Source organism: Staurois parvus, unplaced genomic scaffold (genome assembly GCF_062004578.1).
Source record: "Staurois parvus isolate SC_StPar_1 unplaced genomic scaffold, SC_StPar_1.0 ptg000303l, whole genome shotgun sequence".
NCBI classification, from domain to species: domain Eukaryota; kingdom Metazoa; phylum Chordata; class Amphibia; order Anura; family Ranidae; genus Staurois; species Staurois parvus.
The window spans coordinates 4,927,672-4,952,930 of record NW_028318099.1 but is presented as its reverse complement, the minus strand read 5'-3'; the positions used below and the strand labels follow the sequence as shown (position 1 = coordinate 4,952,930).

The 25,259-nt window shown below is 38.2% G+C and overlaps 1 protein-coding gene across 30 annotated transcripts in view; it reads left to right on the top strand.

Annotated features, from left to right (window-relative positions):
* ANK3 (ankyrin 3) overlaps positions 1-25,259 on the top strand; it is an 818,082-nt gene that overhangs the window by 738,996 nt on the left and 53,827 nt on the right. For 21 of the 30 annotated variants that reach the window (XM_089683172.1, XM_089683174.1, XM_089683180.1 and 18 more), the window contains 4 exons: positions 3,289-3,513; positions 5,728-5,826; positions 11,790-11,944; positions 24,457-24,668. In XM_089683172.1, coding sequence (XP_089539298.1) covers positions 3,289-3,513; positions 5,728-5,826; positions 11,790-11,944; positions 24,457-24,668 — 691 coding nt within the window. The remainder of the gene's footprint in view (positions 1-3,288; positions 3,514-5,727; positions 5,827-11,789; positions 11,945-24,456; positions 24,669-25,259) is intronic. The other 9 variants (XM_089683192.1, XM_089683181.1, XM_089683191.1 and 6 more) reach the window with 1 other exon arrangement.

Sequence of the window (25,259 nt, the reverse complement as noted above, 5' to 3'; positions counted from 1 at the left end):
CTCACTGAAGTGCTGGGCTGTGCATAGAGCAGTAGTGGTTCAGTACACTTAAGAGGCTGAGCCAGCTGCCAGTCAGGAATCTGGGTGGATCCCGACATTAAAGTTGGAGCTGCTTCAGAGCCTGGACCGGCTCATTAAAGGCAGCTGACAGCAGTCTTTAGCCTGTTGGCTGAATACAGGTTACAGGAGTGCAGAACTAAGTGCACTTCTGTGACCCACAGGAGAGCAGAACTTTGGCCCTACTTCTCCTTTAAAGTAATTGATATTCATGATACTTTGCTTTCGAGAAAGGATCCACTTTGGATTGCATAAAAGTTTTAATAGTTGTGATTTACCAGTCAAAAGATGAAGTTGAATAGTGTATGATAGCATATGATCATTAAAGCATACTGTATATTTTAACAAATTAGAATTATAAAGTGATGTCAGTAATTGGTCGCATTCAACTGAACATGTTCTGTAATGATGTAAATGTTTCTTGCCTTATCCAAGCCACTTCAGTTCTAACAAATGTCAGGAACATATGTCACCTTTTTATCCACACAAGTCACACAGATACCTTCATCCAAACACCATGGAATTTATCAAGCCAGATGTTGACTGTCTAAGAACAGGATGGGAGGTGTGAAAGTTGTGGAACTACCCTGTTCTATTAGATAATACCATCCTTGGTGTCAGGAAGGTTGTACAGGTGTTAATCATTAGAGTCACATGGCTGAGGGAGTGCTTTTTTCTCAAACTTCCAGGGTAGAATTGGTAAAATGCTGTAATATTTGGAAGACAGATGGTGTACATGGCTCCCAACCCTGTTCAGGGATGGTTGTTCTAAATTGACGTAAATTGCCTATTTTGCGTCTTTTGTGAAACAGTTTTTAAGTGCACCTTACTGTCCATCTGTAACCCTGCAATTTAACATCAAATGCAGTCATGCAGATCAAAGTATTAACACCTCCTGGCATTAAGGATGGAATTATCTATTTAGAACTGTGTGGTGCTGCAACTTTTACACCTCCCATTCTGTTCTTCTACAATCAACATCTGTCTTAGATCAAGTTGTCTGTACTACCTGTGTGGATATAAATGTATAATACTAAAGAACGGACCTCCTGCGCTAGAAATGGGGCCCTATCGTTAAAGCTGCTGACACTTAACCTCCTACCAAAGTGAGTAAATGAACAATAAATAATACAAAGTGCACTTTGTATTATTTATTGATATCAATGTATAGGTTTCTGAGACTCATTAGAACTGAAAAAGTTGCTTGGATAAGCTACGAATCATCTTCATTACAGAACAGGTCCAACTGAATGAGATTAACTACTACTAGCTACACCATGACCCGGTACAAATGAGAACCTTCATAGACGTATAAAGCGATGACTATATTTAAAAAATGTTAGTGTATAAAAATAAAAAACTTTTTTGGGATAGAGTGGTAAGGGGATAGAACCCCGGTCAGATTTTTATTACTGTTGACACCTTAATAAAGTGTTTTGAAAAAAAAAACTCCAATAAGAGCATTTTATTAGAACGGTGTGCTGCCATTTTTCTGGATTTGGTCTTTATAACTGAATGTGTCATCACTGGGGAGATTCAGTAACTAATTGTTCTGATGACCACTGTCACTAAGTCAAAAAGAGAAGAAAAAGCTAAAATATGAGTTGTCACCAGAACAGAAATACATGAAACTTTTACAAGGGGTCACCTGTTCTTGTTACCACTGTCCGCTTGTGGTTTCTACAGAACCATATGTGAAGTGTAGTCTCTTGAATGAGACACAGATGGCAGTAGAAATACCTGACAGGGGTTTGACAGTTGAAAGGGAATGGTATAGGACAGACTTGGTATAGGGCAGACTTTCTCAACCTTTTTTAACATGGAAGAACCCTTAATATAACTTTCCAATGTTAGGGGACCCCTGCTAATAATTGCTATATCAACAGTTCATCATACATTAGTGTGATGGTCACTAGGAAGAATGATCCTTATATTTGTGGTCATTGGGAGACCCCACCTCCTCCTTTAAAGATAGATAAAAAGATCATTGTTGTAGTGGTTACTTGATTGAAAGACAGAAATTGTTAATTGTTTAAAGGATATGTTCACCTTTGGAACATTATGAACTTATCATTTAAGCAACCCCAGTGAACCTGTGAAGGAATCCTGGTCAAGAAAGGTTGGTATAGGGTATATGGTGGGTAAAAGGCATTGTTTATAGTAAAGAGGTAGAACCTATGATAATAGTAGTTAATAAGTATAGAAATAAGAAAAAAACATCACAATTATTAATTATAATCAAACAGTAAAATTAAATTTTTCTTATACAACTGCAATAGTCAGTGAATGGGGACAGATAGTAAATGAGTATGTCTTTTTGTACTGCTTCTGCCATAGTATAAAAAATCCTTCCAGTACTCTCAGCAAGCACAGATGGACACAGCATGCTAACGTCTTCAAAAAGCAATTTGCTGTGGGAAATTGTGTCATTTTCCTTTGGTCTTTCTTTTGTTGTGGCACCAAGGTATGTCTTTGGACTCATCACAGAAAGAAAGGAGCAAGCAGTATAAGTATGGATTTGAGCATTAGTGGTGTACCATGGGACACATCAAATACATACTGAATAAGTCAGGAATATTGTTAAAGGCCTGGTCCCCATAGCAGTACACAACTTGACATTTAGTACTGTATTTTAAATTCAGAAAAGCAAAAATTATTATATTCAGTTAAGGCATATGGCATTGTTTATAGGCATGGTTTAGTTTTCTATTAATTATACACTTTTTTGAGATGGAATCTTTGGATAGCTACCCCTAGTTATTTAGGTGATGTCTATTGTATTGTCTTGTTTTTTACTATCATATTTCATGTGTTGTCTGATTGGTGCCCTGAATGAGCCCTCATACATGTGATATCAGACTTTTATTAAGTCACTCTAAGTCCCGATGTGCACTGGAAAGCTCCTGAAATGCGTTGGCTGCTCCTGTGACTCTTACCTTGTAAAATAAAAATCAGCTGGAACTATTAAACATCATTCGTGTTCTCACTATTTGACTGTCTTTTTGCACCTCTAATTGCATGGAATTTAAATTAAAAATGTTTACAATCTGTAATGATTCATATGCATTTGAATGTTTTTATCTAATGTTTTTATTTGCTTTACTATTGGAAAATGTTTGTGAGGGAAATTAGACATTTACTCCGGTATGTTTGTTATGCATGCTGTTCTTTGTCAGTTGTTCCCAACCTTCTTTAAAATAAACCTAACACTCAAAATTCTCTGTCTTGTAGTTTTTTGGTTAGCTTTATGGTGGATGCACGTGGAGGTTCTATGAGGGGGAGTCGACACAATGGAATGAGAATTGTCATACCGCCTAGAAAATGCACTGCGCCCACTCGCATCACCTGCCGTCTGGTCAAAAGGCACAAACTAGCAACTCCTCCACCAATGGTAGAAGGAGAAGGACTAGCAAGTCGGCTAGTTGAAATGGGCCCATCAGGAGCTCAGTTTTTGGGGTAAGTCCTTATAGCCAAAATCCTTGAATGTTAATACCATGTTTTTGATTGTGAACATTCTGAGAAATACTTTTTCATTTAATATTTCAACTAATATCTGAAATAAATCTGCACATGATTTTTTCCGAGTGACATCCAAATGTACAACCTGGCACAGATAGATAATGATTAAATAGAACAGCAATAGGCATTTAACATTCTTAAGCTTTCAAGAGTAATGTAGTATTTTTGTGACACCTGCAATTTCAACTTTATTTGGCAAGTGAGCCTTAGAATATTTGATCATTGCAGTATACTAAGTATTTTAGGTTAAACAATCTAGAAAATGCTTCAGCACAACCAAATTTCAGTACTGGTATTTGAATGAAATAGTTTTTAAGGCAAATGAGCTTCCTTGTATTTAGACTTTGTTCATACCTTGCAACTTTATAATAAATTGAAAACTTTGGACTGCCCCTTGGAACCATTTTTTTCTGTTCAAATAGTTTTTCAGATTTTCAAGAAGTTTCAACAATAAGGGATGGGATTTACACAGTAAAAGGATAACAGCATAGCACTGACTGAAATATCACGTGCATTGACAGAACAGTAGACCTCGGAGCCTTTTTTAATTGTTTTCATGCCTGGACATAGTGAAAGCAACTATTTTTTGTTGTCAGCTGAACAGTGACAGTGGCACGTAATGAGACTTTCTTTTTATTCAACAATATGGTAGCATCCACTAAATATACTATTACAGCAATCTAGTTGAGGTAACACCGTAGTGTTTAAATGCATGATCTGAAAATTTTAAAAAATAAAACAAATTTATATATATATATATATATATATATATATATATATGTGTATTTTCTTTTTAAAAGTATCTATGATCACAGGAAATATTTTGCCCAACTCTTTCACAGATAGCAAAGGATGTAAGTGGGAGACTCCGTGGAAATGTAAAAGAAATAGTTTCCCCCATCTGCAGTCAGTTTTTCTGTAAATAACCCATTTAATTCTATAGACCAATATGTCCCAGTGCAGATGCACTGTCTGCAAAGTATGAAGGGCTTACAATTCTTAGCAGTAGGCTGTCAGCAGAAATCTCTAACCTTTCTAAAATGATTCTAATAGCTGCTGAAAGAAAAAAAAACATAAATGTTGGGGTGAATGTCTGTATTTCTCTTTTCCATTGGGGATATTTCCACTGTGACCCACTACAACTGTGACACATATTGTTTTCACAGTGCAAATTAAACATATAAGAATCATAGTGACTGATAGTGTTAAATGGAGTGACTGTTTATGTAATGCCCTTGTATTAACATGCTCCTCTACTATATATCTGCAGTGTACTTCCCCATTTGCATTTTACTTTGGTTCCTCTCCTATTCTGCCACAGTTAGAACAAGCAATACAAATGTGCAAGCAGGGAACGTATTGGGAAGCAAGCATGCATTGATGCAATAGCAGCAAAACAGAGGTTACTGCCTTATCTGCTAGACTTATCTTTTGGAGACTCCAGTGATGAGGTGTTCCCACCAGAATTCTCAGTTCCATGTAATTTATGAGCTCATGATAGCAGATTCTTCCCCAGTGTAGTTTTCATATTATGTATTTTACAATTTGGAATTAAGCTGTGAGAAAGTAAAACCCTTGTAACAGCTTTGCTGAATGGAGTGAAGAAACAACTACTGTAGGAAACCTCTCTCCTGGACTCTGAGAGATTTAAAGAAGGTGTCAAGTGGTTGCAACCATCAGTGACTAGTGGTAGCTGAAATACTACTTCTGGTTGAAGGTTTAATTAAATAGGTTTGTAGCATTACTCTTTGTAACCCCATCCTTTGTTGTTTCATTTAACTTTTCTTTTACAGACAACATGTGCAAGATATGAACTAAGCCTCAAAACCTAGAATGCTGCTTTTTAAAACGTCGCATTACAACCCTTTTTAAAGGCCACAGTATCACCTTTTGAGGCGATTCTTTGTGTCTGTAATGCAAGTGTCAATACTCTGCCTTTCTAGTGGTTGCACATATTCTATTAAAGCATACAGCTATGCTTTAGACCATTCTCTTAATGGATGTCCCTTATAATGCATGCAGAATTTTTGTTTATTTTTCAAAGCAGGCACCAGACAACTGGTGTAGAACCGGAAGTCAATGTCTGGAGTTGCCATCCAATCCTAATACTCCCCTTCTTATTTCTCTTCCTGCTGCATGGATCTTATTCAGTAAACTGCATCTTCCTACCAATTCCCCCCCTTTAAATGAGGGAGAAAGCTTGATTAGCCGAATCCTGCAGCTTGGGCCTCAAGGGACAAAATTTATAGGGTAGGATGCTGCACTGTTAAAATGAAAACTAAGGATACAATTTTGTCTAAGGGTTTTATTTTTTGCATTATTATTTTTACATCCATTCCTTATTTTATGTTGTCATGGCATTCGGTGCTTTTATGTTGTTGAAAGGATAGTGGCTTGTCTTTACTACTGCTGACTTTATTGTGCTTTTCTAGGCATGTTAATCTCACAGCTAACAATATTTTAAGTTGCCCTTTTCGGCTGCTGGATTTTTATTTCTATTATTTATGTTTATGCTGCATCAAACACATTGTAATTTTGGGAGACAGCATTTTTTTTATTTTGTTCAAGAGAAGGTATTTTCAATTAACTAAAAATCTTACAAAGATATATTGTCCCTAATACTATTTATAATATTTTGCTATTGGTGTAAAATTCAATGGAATTGGTAAACACTCATTTTTCCAATTAACCCAATATTATCATTTTTAGGAGCTTTACAAAAATAAACGTATTTAAAATTAAAGCAGTATTGTGTGTGTATAGGATGGGGGAGCATTTTTTTCCTACAGTTAGCTTAATTTCCTATGTAGTAACTCCATTAAAGACTATTGAAAACTGATAACTGTACTGTCCCTGATTCTGATGCTATGCAGGTTATATACCAAGTAATACATTTCTTTAATGCAGCTTCACTGAGATATCCATTGTAAAACCCACTCAACTCCACATAGCCAACTTTTCTTTGAAAATCTATACAATCCTCCATAGTGCTACCCATCCACACACTGCTGAATTTCCATTCACTGCAACAGAAAACCTGTAAGCTTTATTAGCCACATAGTCTTTCCATTTAAGTGGTTAGACAACGAGCAGAAAATGTGTGCAGGTAGCATTATGCAGGACTGGATGCATTTTTGAAGAGAGACTGTGCACTGCAATCCAAGCTCAGAGAGGCTACACCACAGGTAAAGTGTAATATATGTTCATCTTGTAGGGGTTAGCAGTGATTAGGACACTTGCAAGTATACTTACCATTTAATTTGTCTAAAGCAGCCTTTTTCTCAACCTTTTAACCCCAGAGGAACCCATTAAATAATATTCAGATCTCAGGGAACCCTTCCAAAAACCAATTCATTGGTGGTCAGTGGGAAAATGCGTTTTACATTTGTGGCTAATGTGGAGAATGTCCCACTACAGTGGTGGTCAGATGTCACTTTTACACATAGCTAAAAAGATCATTGGTGTCACTCAGCTGGCTCTGCCAAGTGGCATTGACTATTGACCTATGCAAGCACCATCAAATCAATCAGCCTCAGCTCAAGGAACCCCTAACAACCTCTAGAGGAACACTAGGGTTCCACAGAACTCTGGCTGAGAATGGCTGGTCTAAATGGAGGGCAAGCAAAACAGCGGCATCTTGCATAGCATCATATATATTAATAGTAACATTTTCTGGGCAGCTATGGAAACCTTTACAAACAGTAGGGTAATATTTCCCTACTTTTTGGCAGACGTGAAAATCATATGCATCAAGCCACAAGCATCCAGAATTCATGGATATTTTAATGATTAGATGACAAACAATCAAATGGAATTGACCCAGACTTTGTACTGTCAACTTTATACATTCAATAAACTAGACAACGTATATTGTTGAAACGTAGCACAGACTGTAAACTAGGTAATGAGTGAAGAGTGACATTGTGATTATGATGGTATGATACTATTGTGGGTGTAATTATTTTAAGAGCTGTGAACTAGAAATAGGGTAAAGTAGAGCAGACAGTGAGGCTTTAACTCAACAGAGAAATTCAATAAAACATTATATAGCCTATACATTACACAAGCATAGATAATGCTGAGCAAGGGAACTTTTTGAAATGATTGCCCTTTTAGTGTACATGTGTTTTATGGGTTTTCCACAGAGGATTTAATGGTTATATTAGCTTTTCCATAGTTACTCAAGAACCTGTTTTTATTATGTTATTTGCCTGAAAACTGGCTAATTCACCTTAGACTTTGACCTTGTACTTAAGGTCAAGGCACTCTGCAGGACCTCGGGTATTCTTTTCCTTTATAGCAGGGGCTACCATGCTCCCAAAACATTGGACAAATTCACTAAAAGATCCTACAGAGGGGGTAGGAACAGTTACTTTATATCTTTATATCTATTTTGTGTGATTTTAGTGTTACTTTAAAACCTTGGTGGCATATAGTAGGAGGGGAGTTAAGGCTTTGCAGCAGAAGAGTTTTTGCACATTTATGTCATGTCAGCTGACCAAATTTGACTATCACAATGCAACAGTACAGGACATTGTTGTTTAAGAAGTGTTCTAAACTCATTCTGAGGTGGCCTGCGTTTAAATATGGTTCCTATGCCCTAATTCTTTAGTACCCTGTTTCCCCGAAAATAAGACCTACCTCAAAAATAAGACCTAGTACTATTTTTGGGAATTGCATAAGTATAAGACCTACCCGAAAATAAGACCTAGTTGTGATCAGGGCTTTTTTCCAGCTGGAACGTGGCGGAACGCCGTTCCACCACCTCCAGCACTGGCCCTGTGCACACCAATAGCTACTGTCTCTTATAAATACAGAAACGCTGCTTTTGTGTTTGCAAGTGACAGTCCCTCGTGTAAGTGACAGCATCATCTGCTCCCACAGAGCCTTCCTACCTCTGTACTCACTGTGGGACAGGGAAGGAACAAATATCTGTGGGCGCAGTGTATTTAGGGGGGCAGGGCATCTCACCCTGCAACCTAATGCATGGAAGCTGATGCCCCAGGGGTGATCACTGGCCAGTGGGGATGAAGTAGGCGGTGAGTGAGTGCGCTTGGTGCACTGTGTGGGAAGATAGGACCCGAAACGGGAGTTACTACAGAGAGGGATCGGCTGCTGACAGTTGTGTTTTGCAAAGCTAGCTAACCATATGAGGGCAGTGGAGGGGGAGTGGGGGGATGTGCAAAGGTGAGCTGCAGTCGGGTGTTGCAGAGGTAAATTGACAGGTGAGTTTCAGACAGGGTGCATAGGTGAGCTGCAGCTGGGGGGTTCAGAGGTGGGCTGATTTGCAACCCACCTCTGCACCCCCTGGTCACAGCTCAGCACTGCACCCCCTGGCCACAGCTTGCCTCTGCACCCCCCAGCCAAAGCTCACCTCTGCATCCCCAGTCCACAACTCACCCCTGCACCCTGATGTGGGCTCATCTCTGCACCTTTTCTGAAACTCACCTGTCAATTCACCTCTGCAACAACTAACTGCAGCTCACAACTGTTATCAGTTGGCCCTTTCTATAGTAACCCTCATCCACAACTGCCTGCAGCTCACCTCTGCACCCCCTGTCCACACCTGTACATTAAAAAAATAAGACCTATCCAGAAAATAAGACCTAGTGTGTTTTTTTAAGCCAAAAAATATATAAGACAGTGTCTTATAGGTACTTGTGTTCTAGGGTGGGCAGATGTTGGAGTTAAATACAGTGGACAGTTCGCACCTCAGATTTAAACACAGTTATGCCAGTTATGTTCAGAACTGAAAACAGTTTTCTTTTGAAGGGCCAGAAGTTAATTTACCGCATTTCAAGACAGCCTGGGTAGGGTGAGGGCTAATATTTACAGGTTGGAGGTTCACATACTTTTTATTGAGCTATGGCTTTGTTAAATTGCCTTAATTTATGATTTTGGACATGAAGATCAGATTACATTTTGCAAACTGTTAATTCTAAATTTCCGAAATGTCCCCAAGGGTTTACAAACATTTTCTCACAACTCTATAGCTGCATTAGGAATCCGTGAATACCTAATTGTCAGCAATGTAAATTATACTTTTAGCTATCTATAGTATATTAGTTGCATACTGCATATGTGCCACAGTGTTTACAGATTATTGAATGTAGTCTGAGCTATGTTCAGAGACATATTCAGACTGTAGGTGAAAATAGCTCATTCCTCACCTATTTACATGCAGAGTAAACCTTAACAAACATTCATCAATCTTCTTTAATTTTTGAATTCTGTAAGCTAATGAAAGGTGAAACATAGGGGATACCCTGTTCAGCATCATTACTTTTCCACTCCCTTACTAATAAACCTGCATAGAGGTACTGTATATAACATGCTTACATTTTATAATCTAATTAATAATCCTATAATAAAGTTCACCTGAGTTTCAAACTACAGCAAGACTTTTGCAACAGGTACAAAAATTAGTAACGTTTTATCTCTTCTTGATAGGGCACAGCACATACAGATTAAGACACAATGGGGTCATTAGCAAGTTGGTATCTTTGCCTTTCCACAATCCTTTTGATTTACATAGACGAGAACTTGGAACAGGCACAGTGAAAGCCCCATTTGCATTGTCTGCACTGTTAAAGCCCCTCACCATCAGCTACTAACTATATCCAACTGCATCCTCCAGTCAAAGTGACACATCTTTGACTAATAATACTATGTGAAATACTGCAGGAGTATGAAGGTTTTTAGATGGGCCTCCTGAACATTTCCTGGGGCCTAGACTTTTGCTTAGGTTGCATTATGGATGGTTTGGCTCTAGGAAAAACTGGTCATCATACAGGGTCCCAGGATGAAAAGAAGACCCATCAGATGTGGAGAGGGTCATCCTTTCCACTTTTGATCTTATGTGCCCATCTGTTAAGGGAACAGAACCAGTACAGCTGTTTATCTATTTAAGAGCAGTGGCATGGAAGTTGATCAATAAGTTTGGGAATTTATAAATTAAATAATGTCAGGAATGCTGGTGATGCCAGTGAAAACACTTCTGAAGCAAATGGTAGTTGAACAGTAGAACGTAGGATGAAACAGAGCTAACTTTTGTAGCTGGAAAACAAGTCTACCATAATTGTAGAACCCCATTAAGTTCCTAATGGAGAAAAGTTACTGCCAGGTTATTTTATGGCGACAAGGCAAATGTGGATAAACAATGGAGTAACATCAAAGAGGGACCCATAATTTTTTGTTTGGCATCCTTCTGCTTCTGTCTGGCTATCTCTTCAAATTATGGCTCGACAATATGATATTAGTATTTCTTACTTTGTCTTCCCATGGAGTGCTATATTTAGAATGTATCTAAATAAATGCTTCTCTCTGTAATGTCTTACTATCAACCATGGTGCATTTCCTTCTATGTAAATTTCTTACAGCATACAACATTAGGTGCTGTTTCATAGATTTATCCTAAAATCCTCTTAGACCTGGCATAGCTTTAAGCATGTTTTACTTTCATACTTACTGGTAATACAAAATGTAGGGAAAAATTAAGATAATGAAATGACAATGAAATACCTTCTCTGTGAACAGTCTTGTTCTACACCATGCACACTGATTATGTGATCTCTGACAATAAGCAGACAGTATCTGACCTATTAACCTGCAAAGATTGTATCGACATCACCATTGCCCTGTATCCATTTCTTTGGCTGAATCTGTCAAGTCTACGCTGTTTGTATGTCTAAAGGATTGTAATGTCAAGATTTCATGATTTACTGTAAACAGTTTAATTCTGTGAGTATTACATAGGAAATGACTAAAACGGAGTTTGCAGATGTGGTCCACAAGATGATATACTTTTTCCTTCTACAAATCTCCTCTTTCGGACCTGAAAACTGCCATAAAGATGTTGTACATTTTTTTTGCTCTGCAAAGCTTGAATAACGTATGTACAACCTCTGTAGGAAAATATAGATACTGTCTATTAACAAGACAAAAAGCTGCACAATCAGACTTTATATTTTTATGGTAATGTAGTTATTAAAATTGGTAAATGAATTAAAACAGTGGTGAGTTGCTAGAACCAACTGGATCTGTCCTATTTGAAATTTGATTTGTCATTCTATTTTGGTGGATTATGCAGCTTTTGTAATTGTTTGATTAAATGTCATTTATGTTTGGCTTTTAACGTATTTGGTGTCACAAAACGTACAATAGAATGCCTGTTGGTGCTCTAGTTTGAAAGCATGTATTTTGTTTCTGTGCAGACCTGTGATAGTAGAAATTCCCCATTTTGGATCAATGAGAAGTAAGGAGAGAGAATTGATTGTACTGAGAAGTGAGAATGGAGAGGCATGGAAAGAGCATCAATATGACTGCAAGCTGGAGGAGCTGACTGAGTTACTCAATGGCATGGATGAAGGTAAGTCTACATATGATGCTGCCGTATGCCTGATCATGTGGCTAGTAGAGATATGTTTGGTGTATTCACATAATATTTAAGCCCAGTACACATATAAATGCCTTCAGTGTGTATCAAAACAAAAGATATTCAATGTAAAACTGTTATTTTTGTTTCTTAAGCAGCCACTTCCTGAATAGAAAAGCATGTCCCCTGCCAGCATACTGCAGTGAAAACCTTACTTTCTGTGAGGAAGCAGTCGCCCCATTGCAGAGGTCTGACACACCCCTCCTACTGAATCAGACCTATAGCTCAATGAAGAGCAAAGCTCATTGTCCTATCTGATTTGAGAATACTCATAGGTAAAGTTGATCCAGGGAGTATCTGATTGCCTCTCGGGGGATCAGGAAGGAATTTTTCTCCCTACAGGAGCAAATTGGATCGTGCTTTGCTGAGATTTTTTTTTCTCATGATCAACTATGGGTATAGGATTATAACTTTTTTTTTCTTTTTAATGGATGGACTTTTGTCAGCCAGACTAACTATGTAAAGCTCAGACAGCTACTGGAAGGGCACAGGCTTTTCTACTCAGGATGTGACTGCTTTCTAAAGGAAACAAATTGTAAGACATGGTTTACTGTAGTCAGATAACTGAAAAGTGATCAAGTGACCTGCAGTGGTTTACTTTCCAGAGTGCTGCTAAGCCACCTCCTAAATGCCTGTTTTTTGTTCTTTTTTTTTAATTTTTTTTTGACCGATTATAATGAGGCTAATGTGCCAAAATTGTGGGCCAAATGGCCGGACTGACTTTAATGGATGAATTTGACAGGTGGTGCTGCCTGTCAACTCAGTATGTCTCGTTAAATTTGCCCCAGCCTTGCATGTGAACACCTCCTTCAGCCGAGGGGGGGGGGGGTGCCTGCCCATGCCACAGCCCCAGATTTTACCTTGATTTTAATGTATCTGGGATGTATTGAATTCAATAGAGCTTTAAGAGTTACAAAGTGTCTCTGTCAGTCAGTAGATGCACTAAATACCCAGTGTTCATGTGGCCTTAAGCTGCAATAGATGTTAATATCCAAATGAGCAAACCAGAAACTTCTAGGAAATAGTAGTTTTGTGGCTGTCATGGTGATCCAAATGCTTCAATGATATATGAGTCACCGATCTGGAACAAATATGTGGATTAGGAACTCTGACTTTACTCTGACTTTTCTGGTCAGCGTGCTTGTTCTGCATCAGTGTCTCAGAAAGTAATAAAATCCAGTGACAGCCAGGCAACTTCCTTTATCAGAAATTATTACATTATTTTTGTGCACACACTATAATCTCCAATTTTATGTAAAATATAAAAGATGAGATTGTGTCAATAAAATAGATAACAAATATGCAAAGCCAGTGATGGCCAAAATGTTTAGAGGCACATAGAAGTGATTGGGTGGCTCTAAAGCCACTCAAATCACTTCTACATTAAAAAGCACAGTCTGCTTTTTAATTTTAACACATGATAACCCTTCATTGTCTTCTTGGCATTACAAGGGTAAAATCACACAGACAAAGCATATAACTTGATTTAATGTATTGTGTTCAGTCTCTGTTCAGTGCTGCTTCCTGATCCATATTCTGAAAAGGCACCGACTAGTTCTGTTTTCTACCCCTTAAGGAGAAGTTCACCTGTTAACAAACAATAATAAATGCACATTTTTTTGCAGGTAAAAAAATGTGCATTTAATATTTTATGTTTTAGAAGCCTAGAAAGTATTGCACCAGCGATCAGCAGATCGCTGGTAGCATGCAGGCCTCCTGCAGACTGTCAGTGTAATCTGTCTGCATGTACAGCACATCGCATAGGCAGACAGTTTTAAACTGACAGGATCAATTAACTACCACAGCACTCAACAGCGATATGGTAGTTCATTGAATACTACAAGCCAACAGGCGCAAAGGCTGTTGGGACTTGTAGTTTCCCGTTCACATAACTCAGTTAATGAATTACATGGTCAGGTGGAGTCCGGCTTGGCTGCTTTTTTTTTAAATTGTGACTGCTAGCAGGGGGAGAAGATCCCTCACTAGCTGTCACAATGGAGAGGGGGCAGTTGTACAGTAACATATTACACCCTAAATATGACTAAAATGATCTTATAAAGCTGAACTCTGAGCAAACCATAAATACACTGATAAAATACATCTGTTGGAGCTGTTTTACTTGCCAAGCAATTTGTATTATTGTGCATCCACAGTACAGCCAGGGGGATAACACCACTTAATTAATGAATACAGTAGTATCCTCTGTCTTCCCCCCAGCAATCTGATTGAACAGTGAAGGAGCAGCAGTAGACTGATGAGATCATGCCTTTGGTCTCTCTGCTCCCATGTCCTATCAGCATGTTCCTTATCTACATATTTACTTATAGCACACCTGACTGGCTAGTATTACTGCCCCTCCCTCTCCCAGCAGCTGTACAGGCATTTGCAAGAGACTGATATCAAATTAAATTCAAGTACTTGCACTAGCATTTAAAGAAATACCATTTATATATGATGTATTCATGAATACAAAGCTGCATTAAATACATATTTTATATCTGTCTGGATTTCATTGTTAGTCCACTAGATTGCAAACTTGTCAAGGCAAGGCTCTCACCTCTATGAAATTGCATTGTTTATCTGCGTTGTGTCAAAATCAAATGCATTATAAGTTGGTGAAGTACAGTTACTGGAATCTTTAAATGCATACATTTGTGTAAATAATTATTAATGGGCACCATGTTTAAGGTTTATTAGAACATATTACATTCATAGACAGTAAGTGGTGGTCATATAATGGGAGATGGTCCCAGTGCTTACATATTCTGTATGTGTGAAATTGGGTCTCATTTGTGTGTACAGTATATGCAATCGCCTGAGCGGCCTATGGAGTGATAAGGATGGTAGGACATTACAGCTGTGCTGGGTCATGCTGGATACATAATGTTGCTGATATTCTAGGTGGTTTTTGTTATGGACAATACTCTTGTAAATCTATGCTCATTGAAATACATAAAGAGCAGTAATTACAAGTCCTCTGTATGGATCATTTTCATGCAGTGCAGATGGTAGATAGACACACAGACATACTCTGATTACTCTTACTCTGACACTAAAGCAGCCTTTCTGAACCTTTTTACCCCAGTTAAATCTTTGTAATTTTTTTTCAGGTCTTGAGGAACCCCTGTTAAAACCAAGTCATTAGGGGTCAGTGGAAAAAATGTACATTACATTGATAACTAGTAGGAAGAAAGCACCCCTTACAGTGGTGATGAAAATGCCCCCCCCCTTACCCTTATGGACAGATTAAAAGATTTTTTATGTCATGCAGTTCTGCCAGAGGATGTTGGCCCTAGAACTATTCAGGCACTATACAATGAGAGGTTAAATAGCCACAGCTCAAGGAATCCCTAGCAACCTTTGGAGAAAAAGGGTGAAGAAAAAATGCTCCGCTACATCAAAAAAATGCAAAATACCTATGAATCAAATATTGTGAAAAATAAGAAATAAATTCCAAAAACCAAAAATCACCCAAACCAAAACAAAGAATAAAAATTGAATCCACCAAAAAAAAAAAAGTCATAATAAACTGAAGTCCAATCAAAATAGTGTTCTTATGTAAACCCCCCTGTGGATAATGAAATTATGTGCAACTGTCACAAATTTCAGTGAGAAAACATCCTATACCATATATCTGCTCACCTCACGCAGTGTGACCTCACATTGTACAATATTACAGTCTAAGTGTACTTTTGGTCCCAATTGGACTCAAAAGATCAACTTGTTAAATGAGGTCTCCAAAGTATGCTTCCTCCTTATAAACATCTTGGTGTCATCCGTAATCCTCATTAACCCCCCCTGGTGGTATTCCCGAGTGTAGCTCGGGTTAACTTTCAGTACCAGAAGCAGTAACCCCAAGCTACACTCGGGATTACACTGCAGCGTTGCTCTGGAATCCCTCCAGCACTTACCTTGTCCTGTGGTCCCACGATGTCCCCCCTGCAGCGTCCCTGGCCATGTCCTCCGGCTGATGCCGGCATCCGTCTTCTGGGTTCCGTTCCCTGTGAGCATTGGGACATACGGGACGTTCAGGGGACAGAACTGGCGGGAAATTAAAAAAATTTAAAATTTGACATTTACTCAACACACTAAAATCTGATAATATTACATTACTGTATCAAACCATTTCACATACATTTTGTCCCGAGTGCTTTGCCCTGTGCCCTGCCTGCATTTTTACTGTTCTTTCTGCCTGGAAACTGAGAAGAGTCCATGGCGTCCAAAAAGCGTCCCTTTAGGTCAAAATCGGTTTTAGACCAGCTAGAGAACAGCGATCGTAAATTAGAACCACTTGCAGAATTGAGTGATAATGATTCGTAGGGAAATTCGTCATCAGACACTGAAAATGATTTTGCGACTAAGCTCAGTGATATGCGAACTATCTGTTTCAAATTTCAGTGTTTTTGGTTTTATTACATTATTGAATTAAATCTATTATTATTATTATTTGTTATGATTATTTATTATATTATAATTTATGATTTCATGTTTCACATTTTATCATACCCGGGATGTTTACTAGACCCTTGTTTGGACAGATTTCAGTGAGTTATTCCTAAGAATTACAGGCCTACAATAAAAAAACAACATATTTCCATTGAAAACAATGTACCGCTTTGAGCACAGAAATACTGACATAATCAGACTGCTAGGGAGGTTATAAAAAACTCAACATAGTGCTTTATCCTTTTAAACTTTTATTTAGCAATAAAACATAGGAAATGCACTCACGTTCTGGAGGTGCATATCTGCACCACCTATGATGAACATTCGGCAATATATCGATTAAGCACAAGATGGCAGTATCATCTGAACAGCAGAGTCCTGTGTGAGCTCAGAAACCATCACTATACAGTAGTATAGGTTGTAGTATTTGTGAAACCGCTCCAGGAACGTCATTTTAGCAGGCAATTGCATTTACAGAGAAGGGCCCGTGCTTTGCCTTGCAATACATTCTTTATGGTGACAGGTTTCTGAGCTCACACAGGACTCTGCTGTTCAGATGGTACTGCCATCTTGTGCTTAATCGATATATTGCCGGATGTTCATCATAGGTGGTGCAGATATGCACCTCCAGAACATGAGTGCATTTCCTATGTTTTATTGCTGAATAAAAGTTTAAAAGGATAAAGCACTATGTTGAGTTCTTTTTAAAGAGAATTACGGATGACACCAAGACATTTATAAGGAGGAAGCATACTTTGGAGACCTCATTGTAACATTGTACAATGTGAGGTCACACTGCGTGAGGTGAGCAGATATATGGTGGAAGATGTTTTCTCACTGAAATTTGTGACAGCTGCACATATTTTCATTATTCACAGGAGGGTTTACATAAGAACACCATTCTGATTGGACTTGAGCTTATTATGACTTTTGTTTTTGGTTGATTCAATTATTATTCTTTGTTTTGGTTTGGGTGATTTTTGATTTTCAGAATTTTATTTCTTATTTTTCACAATATTTGATTCATGTATTGGTATTGTGGATTTTTTTGATGTAACACAGCATTTTATCTTCACCTTTATTCTTATTATTTGCCCCACTGAGACATGGGTTGTGTGCACTAGCGGCTACAGTATTTATATTTATATATATGTGTATTTTTTGTCCTTTATTCACCATAGTTATGCGCTTGAGTTATTTAATGTATCTTGGTGTTTTAACCTCTGGAGAAAACCCAAGAGTTACACAGAACCCTGGATGAGAATGGCTGCTCTAGAGAGAGAGAAATTACTAGTTGTAATTACCTACACATAGCGTTAGCTCCCAGGCCTAGGCAGTTCATAGTTGTTCCTTTTAATTTTACTTATGTATAATGATCAGAGCCCCACTTTAAGGTTAGTGAAACCTTCTCCATTGCTAAAATCTTTTTTCATGTTAAACACAAAACATTCATTTCTGTTAGGATCACCTACACAAAAAAGAAAAAATTGTGCGTGTGAGTGTATACAGTGGATATAAAAAGTCTACACACCCCTGTTAAAATGTCAGGTTTCTGTGATGTAAAAAAATGAGACAAAGATAAATCATTTCAGAACTTTTTCCACCTTTAATGTAACCTATAAACTGTACAACTCAGTTGAACAACAAACTGAAATCTTTTAGTTGGAGTGACGGAAAAATAAAAAACTAAAATAATATGGTTGCATAAGTGTGCACACCCTTAAACTAATACTTTGTTGAAGTACCTTTTGATTTTATTCCAGCACTCAGTCTTTTTGGGTATGAGTCTATCAGCATGGAACATCTTGACTTGCCAATATTTGCCTACTCTTCCTTGCAAAAACACTCCAAATGTGTTAGATTGCGAGGGCATCTCCTGTACACAACCCTCTTCAGATCACCCCACAGATTTTTGATCGGATTGAGGTCTGGGCCATTCCAAAACTTTAATTTTCTTCTGGTGAAGCCATTCCTTTGTTGATTTAGATGTATGCTTTGGGTCGCCGTCATGCTGAGAGATGAAGTTCCTCTTCATGTTCAGCTTTCTAGCAGAAGCCTGAAGGTTTTGTGCCAATATTGACTGGTATTTGGAACTGTTCATAATTCCCTCTACCTTGAATAAGGCCACAGTTCCAGCTGAAGAAAATCAGCCCTAAAGCATGATGTTGCCACCACCATGCTTCACTGTGGGTATGGTGTTCTTTTGGTGATGTGCAGTGTTGTTTTTGTGCCAAATATATCTTTTAGAATTATGGCCAAAAAATTCAACCTTGGTTTCATCAGACCATAACACATTTTCCCACATGCTTTTGGGAGACTTCAGGTGTGTTTTTGCAAAATTTAGCCCGGCTTGGATGTTTTTCTTCGTAAGAAAAGGCTTCCATCTTGCCACTCTACCCCATAGCCCAGACATATGAAGAATACGGGAGATTGTTGTCACATGTACCACACAGCCAGTACTTGCCAAATATTTCTGCAGCTCCTTTAATGTTGCTGTAGTCCTCTTGGCAGCCTCCCAAACCAGTTTTATTCTCATCTTTTCATCAATTTTGAAGGGACGTCTAGTTCTTGGTAATGTCACTGTTGCGCCATATTTTTTCAACTTGATGATGACTGTCTTCACTGTGTTCCATGGTATATCTAATGCCTTGGAAATTGGATGCAACTAAGAAAATGTCCGGAAAGACCTACTAGAACAGCTGAACTTTATTTGGGGTTAATCAGAGGTACTTTAAATGATGGTTGGTGTGTACTGACTCCTATTTACCATGATTTTGAATGTGATTGCTTAATTCTAAATACAGCTACATCCTCAGCTATAAGAGGGTATGCACACTTATGCAACCTCATTATTTTAGTTTATGTTTACTCCCCTCCCTAAAAAGATTTCAGTTTATTCTTCAATTGAGTTGTACAGTTTATAGGTCACATTAAAGGTGGAAAAACTTCTGAAATGATTTATCTTTGTCTAATTTTTTTTACATCACAGAAACCTGACATTTTGACAGAGGTGTGCAGACTTTTTATATCCACTATGTATATATATATTATGTATATATATATATATATATATATATATATATCATGTAAATGCAAATGTTTCTGTACCCATTGTTATCTGTTATTATTTTCCTCATGTAATTCTTTGCAAATGACAGATGGCTATGGTTGCATGTCTCTGTGTAAACACTTTCTGTCTCCCATTTCCTGAGCAAAGCCTGCCTTCAGGGTCTGCTCTCAGTGGGAACAATGGAAGCCGATGAGACGCCAATGCACCTGCCTTCCCTATTCATTGTATGGGGACAGCTGTAGTCTTTATCTATATTGTGAAAATAGAAAAAGGTAAACCTACAACAATCCAGTCCTAAATGGCAGAGAAGTAGATTGTAGCTGGTAGAAGCTGATCCTGCAGCCATTGTCTTCACTGGTGTTTTAACTTTGTAAGATTTCATCTTAGACACAGTCTTTTAAATAAACAGAATTTGGTGTATTTTGAAACCCAACTATAAAGCCGGCCATAGATGGACCAAATTTCGGCCAGTTCAGCAGGGACCTGCTGAGATTCTGTTCAGCTGTGGGCAGGCTGGTTGTACTGAAGTCCATCCATTGATCAACTTCAGTAAAACCAGCCTGTCTGATTTTTTGCATACAGTTACTGCCAGAGAAAATCAAGCTGATTAGGGAATCAATCGTTTTTTTATTTATTTTTTAATGCAACCCATAGTTGCGGGAAAGAAAATTGCATAATCTTTGGCTTGCCTTACTTCTTCAGGTGTGTAAGAGGGAACCCTTAGTCTCTAATTTATTTTTTTGTTATATAGGGCCACCAGAGGCCCTATACAGGGCTAAATAGGGTAGAAAAATATTTCCGGTTTCCATGAGCCGCTCCCTCACTGGCTGGATGAGTGTGAGGTCACTCTCTTACTAGTGACTTCCATTCTGCTTTGTTTCTGTTAGCGAAGAAGTGGAGCCTTGTCCATCTGGCCAGGAAGGGAGCAACACATGGAAGCAGGTCATTATCTTCTCTGCAGTTTTTAGTAATTCTGATATGATCCTGAATGATAGCTGCATAAGGCTGATTCCACGCATGCAACTGTTATGTCACCAGAACACTGACATGGGAGACATGAAACGGCATTTTCAATTAGAGAGAGACATATTTAAAGCACAACTCCAGCCAAGAACATCAAGATAGACATTAATAGCCCATTTAAAGATAAAATAATAAACCAGATTTTGTTGCAATATTCATCCTTACTCCAAAGATTTTCCCCACATTACTTTTGTTCTTCCACTAGATGTCTTCAGTGTGATGGCAAACATAATTTAAGCCACTTTCTCTGAGCCCAGTTTCTGAATCCCCTAGCCAGTGACTGAACAGTGAATAGAAAAGCAACACAGTGTTTGTGTCAACTCTCTGTCACCCTTTTTTTCTCTTCCTATGCTTCTTGTCTGCACATGAAATGATTGGCTCCTTGTACTGCTTCTTCCTATCACACTCTATACAGAGGCTGCAAGAGTCTGTTACCAGGCAGAAATTGTGTTTAAGTTTTAGATCTTAATAAATACAGTTGTGTTCAAAATAATAGCAGTCAGACATCACTAACCTGATCAATCACTGTTTTTGGTAGAAATGATATTTCTACATGGCAAATAACTTACTAGCAGGTGTAGTAGAGTAATAGAAATCCAACAGACCCAACAGTCATGACATGCATGCTGCTGATTCTGTGTAATTGATTCACTAATTGAAATGGGCTTGTTCAAAATAATAGCAGTGTGGAGTTCTATTAGTGAGGTCATTCATTCTTTGAAAAACAGGTGGCAATTATTGCCCTTATTTAAGGAAGGAAGGCAGCAAATGTTGTACATGCTGGTTACAGTGCATTTCTCTCTGAAATTCTGAGGAAAATGGGTCATTCCAGACATTGTTCAGAAGAACAGCGTACCTTTATTAAAAAGTTGATTGGAGAGGGGAAAACATATAAAGAAGTGCAGAAAATGATAGGCTGCTCAGCTAAAATGATCGCAAATGCTTTAAAATGGCAACCAAAACCTGAAAGACGTGGAAGAAAGCGAAAAACTACCATTCAAATGGATAGAAGAATAGCCAAAATGGCGCGGACTCAGCCAACAATCAGCTCCAGGAAGATCAAAGGTCTAAAGTTACCTGTGAGTACTGTTACAATTAGAAGATTCCTATGTGAAGCCAAGCTATCTGCAAGAAGCCCCCGCAAAGTCCCACTTTTAAAAAAAAGACATGTGCTGAAGAGGTTACAATTTGCCAAAGAGCACATTGACTGGCCTAAAGAGAAATGGCGCAACATTTTGTGGACTGATGAAAGTAAGATTGTTCTTTTTGGGTCTAGTGGCCAGAAACAGTTTGTCAGACGACCCCCAAACACTGAATTCAAGCCACAGTACACTGTGAAGACAGTGAAGCATGGTTGCACAAGCATCATGATATGGGGATGTTTCTTATACTACGGTGTTGGGCCTATTTATCACATACCAGGGATCATGGATCAGTTTTAATACTTTAAGAGGTCATGCTGCCTTATGCTGAAGAGGAAATGCCCTTGAAATGGGTGTTCCAACAAGACAACGACCCAAAACACACCAGTAAACGTGCAACATTTTGGTTCCAGACCAACAAGATTGACGTTATGGAGTGGCCAGCCCAATCCCCAGATCTTAATCCAATAGAAAACTTGTGGGATGACATCAAAAATGCAGTTTCTGAGGCAAAACCAAGAAATAGAGAAGAACTGTGGAATGTAGTCCAATCATCCTGGGCTGGAATACCTGTTCACAGGTGCCAGAGGTTGGTTGACTCCATGCAACACAGATGTACAGCAGTTCTCAGAAACAGTGCTTATACAACTAAATATTAATTAAGTGATTCAAAGGAAAGCAAAATCTTCAAACATTTTTCAGTTTATATAGTGAATGTTTGAGTTTGTAAAGAAGAATACAAACACTGCTATTTTTTTGAACAGTCTAATATTCACTTTTCTTCAATTTTTTTAGAGGAACAACACAAATTGTATATATTTTTCTTCATGTTTTGATTTGGAATAGAATGTGTAGTGTTCCCAATGCATTTGTGTGTATGGAAATAAAAGCTATTAGAATGATTTTGAGCTTTAGTCACTTTTTTCAACACACTGCTATTATTTTGAACACAACTGTATATACTATAATACAAGATCAATACATTTTCTGGAATTATTGGTCTTAAAGTATCCTGCATCTTTTCAAACACTCTATCACTACACTGTAAATGACACAGCAAGGGCTGGATTTAGCCTGATCTGATATGTGGGTGCAGTAACAAATTCAGGGGGCATAATCTTAACATTGTATGTGAGTTACTAACAGTCATTCATACAGTGTGACAGAGATGCAGGGAACTAGTATCCCCTGTTCACTTCTGTATATCTGGTGTCCCTACCAGAGTACTCCTTTACATCAGAGCCCCACCAGAGTGACCTTTTACATCAGTGTCCCCATCACAGTGCCCCCTTACATGGATTATTCCCTTTATAGTTCCCTATTATATCAGTTCTCCTCATCTGTGTGGCCCCTTACTTGAACTGTGTGCATCAAAGTGCCCCATCAATTACCCCCATCAGAGTGCCACTTTACATCAACTGTCCTCATCAGAGTGCCCTCTTACATCAGATGTCCCCATCAGAATGCCCTCTTATATCAAATGTCCCCATCAGAGTGCCCTCTTATATCAAATGTCCCCATCAGAATGCCCCCTTATATCAAATGTCCCCATTAGAGTGCCCCCTTACAAACCCCCCCCCCGCCCCATCAGACTGGCTCATGGTTCAGTGGATGTACTCTGAGAGACATCAGGGGACACAACTAAAATCTGGACGGCACCTCGCTAGGTCCGGCCCTTTTCACAGCTATGAAAAATATATTTAATGTTTATTACATAAAACATGTTCGGTGTTTAAAATTCAGGCTAAACCAGACCAGCAAAAAAGTACGGTAAATATTATCTAACAACTTAAAGTACTGTATTTTGGAGTCAACTTCTTTGGTCCTCTGCCTTAGGCACAGGCTCACAAGTGTCTTACAGCACATAACATTCTGAATATACAATAATATAAGTACATAAATCCAGTTATAGTACGGAAATGTGATTGCTGAATAAAAGAAAGAGATTTTCTATCGCTCATCTGTATACCGTGTGTACCAATCCAAGAAATTAGGTCAACAGGGAATAAAAGCAACTCAGATAGTTGTATCAGGTCATAAAATGTGATAGCTAGAAAGTATATTTTCTTTTGTCAACTGTTTAGCACAGTTGTGAGCATAGGTATTGTATTGTTGTCATTATTAACTATTGGTAGAAAGAAGTCTAGATTGTTTTATTGCAATTTCTAAGTATTGAGAGCCTAGATATTACAACTCTACACAGAAAATATAATTTCTCTAACTTCCAAATCTATACAATTTATCACACATGCCGTTCTTGCCTCTCCACTGCTATTCAGATTATTCTGTTCTACTTTACATTGTTAAATATGTCATGAACTTGCAATCCTTGTATAAATGATGATGTTATGGTTCCACCTTGTGGATATATTTGTGTATAGCATTTTTAATAGTAAAGTATTGAATTCCTTCATACAAAGATGGCTCCTTCTTATCCTAACAGCATGCTATATAGGTATTGGGCACCAAGCATGGGTGTCTGCCCCTACTTAATCTAAGTCATTTTAAACAATTCCTACAACCAAAAAATAATTCTTTTAGAAAGCCTGTTACCATGTGCTTTGGTTTGTAACCAGTTCTAATATGGGTCAAGCCAGATTGAGTGTCATGTTACTTTAATGGTTTACGCTTTATACAAATTCAGGATCTTGGCCTGTTTCACAAACTGACAAAACTTTCTGTTGGCTAGGCATGCATTCTTTGCAAACACTTCTCTTATCATGTTAGACATGAACCTAATTAGTTACAAACGTTTTACTTTTCAGAACTGGACAGTGCAGAAGAACTGGAGAAAAAGAGAATATGCAGAATTGTTACAAAGGATTTCCCTCAATACTTTGCTGTTGTGTCTCGGATAAAGCAAGAAAGTAACCAGATTGGACCAGAAGGTGGAGTTCTGAAGAGCACAACAGTCCCACGTGTTCAGGCATCCTTCCCAGAGGGGGCTTTGACTAAAAGAATTCGAGTAGGCCTTCAGGTAAATTGAAAATGTGTATGCAGTTTTGTGCATCATTTACCTATAATTTTGAAGAAGAAATATTTTCTACAGGCCTAGGATGTGGAGGAACTACAGAGAGTTTTGTAGTAGCATTGGAAAGTATATTTTGGTGGATGAGTTATGTAAAGGTTCATTGGAACCTTAAATGATTTTTACATTTTTTACAGGCATACTTACAGTGCATTCCCATGAGATTTCCATATTTTAGGATCCCAGAATAATGCTAAAACTAAGAATATGTCTTATAGCCAGTAGGGTTGAAGACCACGGTTGTAGACTTAAAGTGGTACTAAACCCAGGACCCTGCATTCACTATATTTGGTCTCCCACGGTACACAGAACATGGAAATGCAACTGGTTAATCTTGTAGGAAGAGTTTTCATTTTACTCTAACTGTCCTGTGAGACTGCATAACCCCTGACCCTCTGTTTGGACAGTGCTGATTGGCCCTGTGTTGATGACAGGCACCCTGCCAAAGAAAAAAAAAAAAACACTCTCTAGCAATGCACGCTAAGCTGAGCATGTGCAGAGTGACTCTTAGAGCTCTGTACTATTAGCAGAAGGATTGGG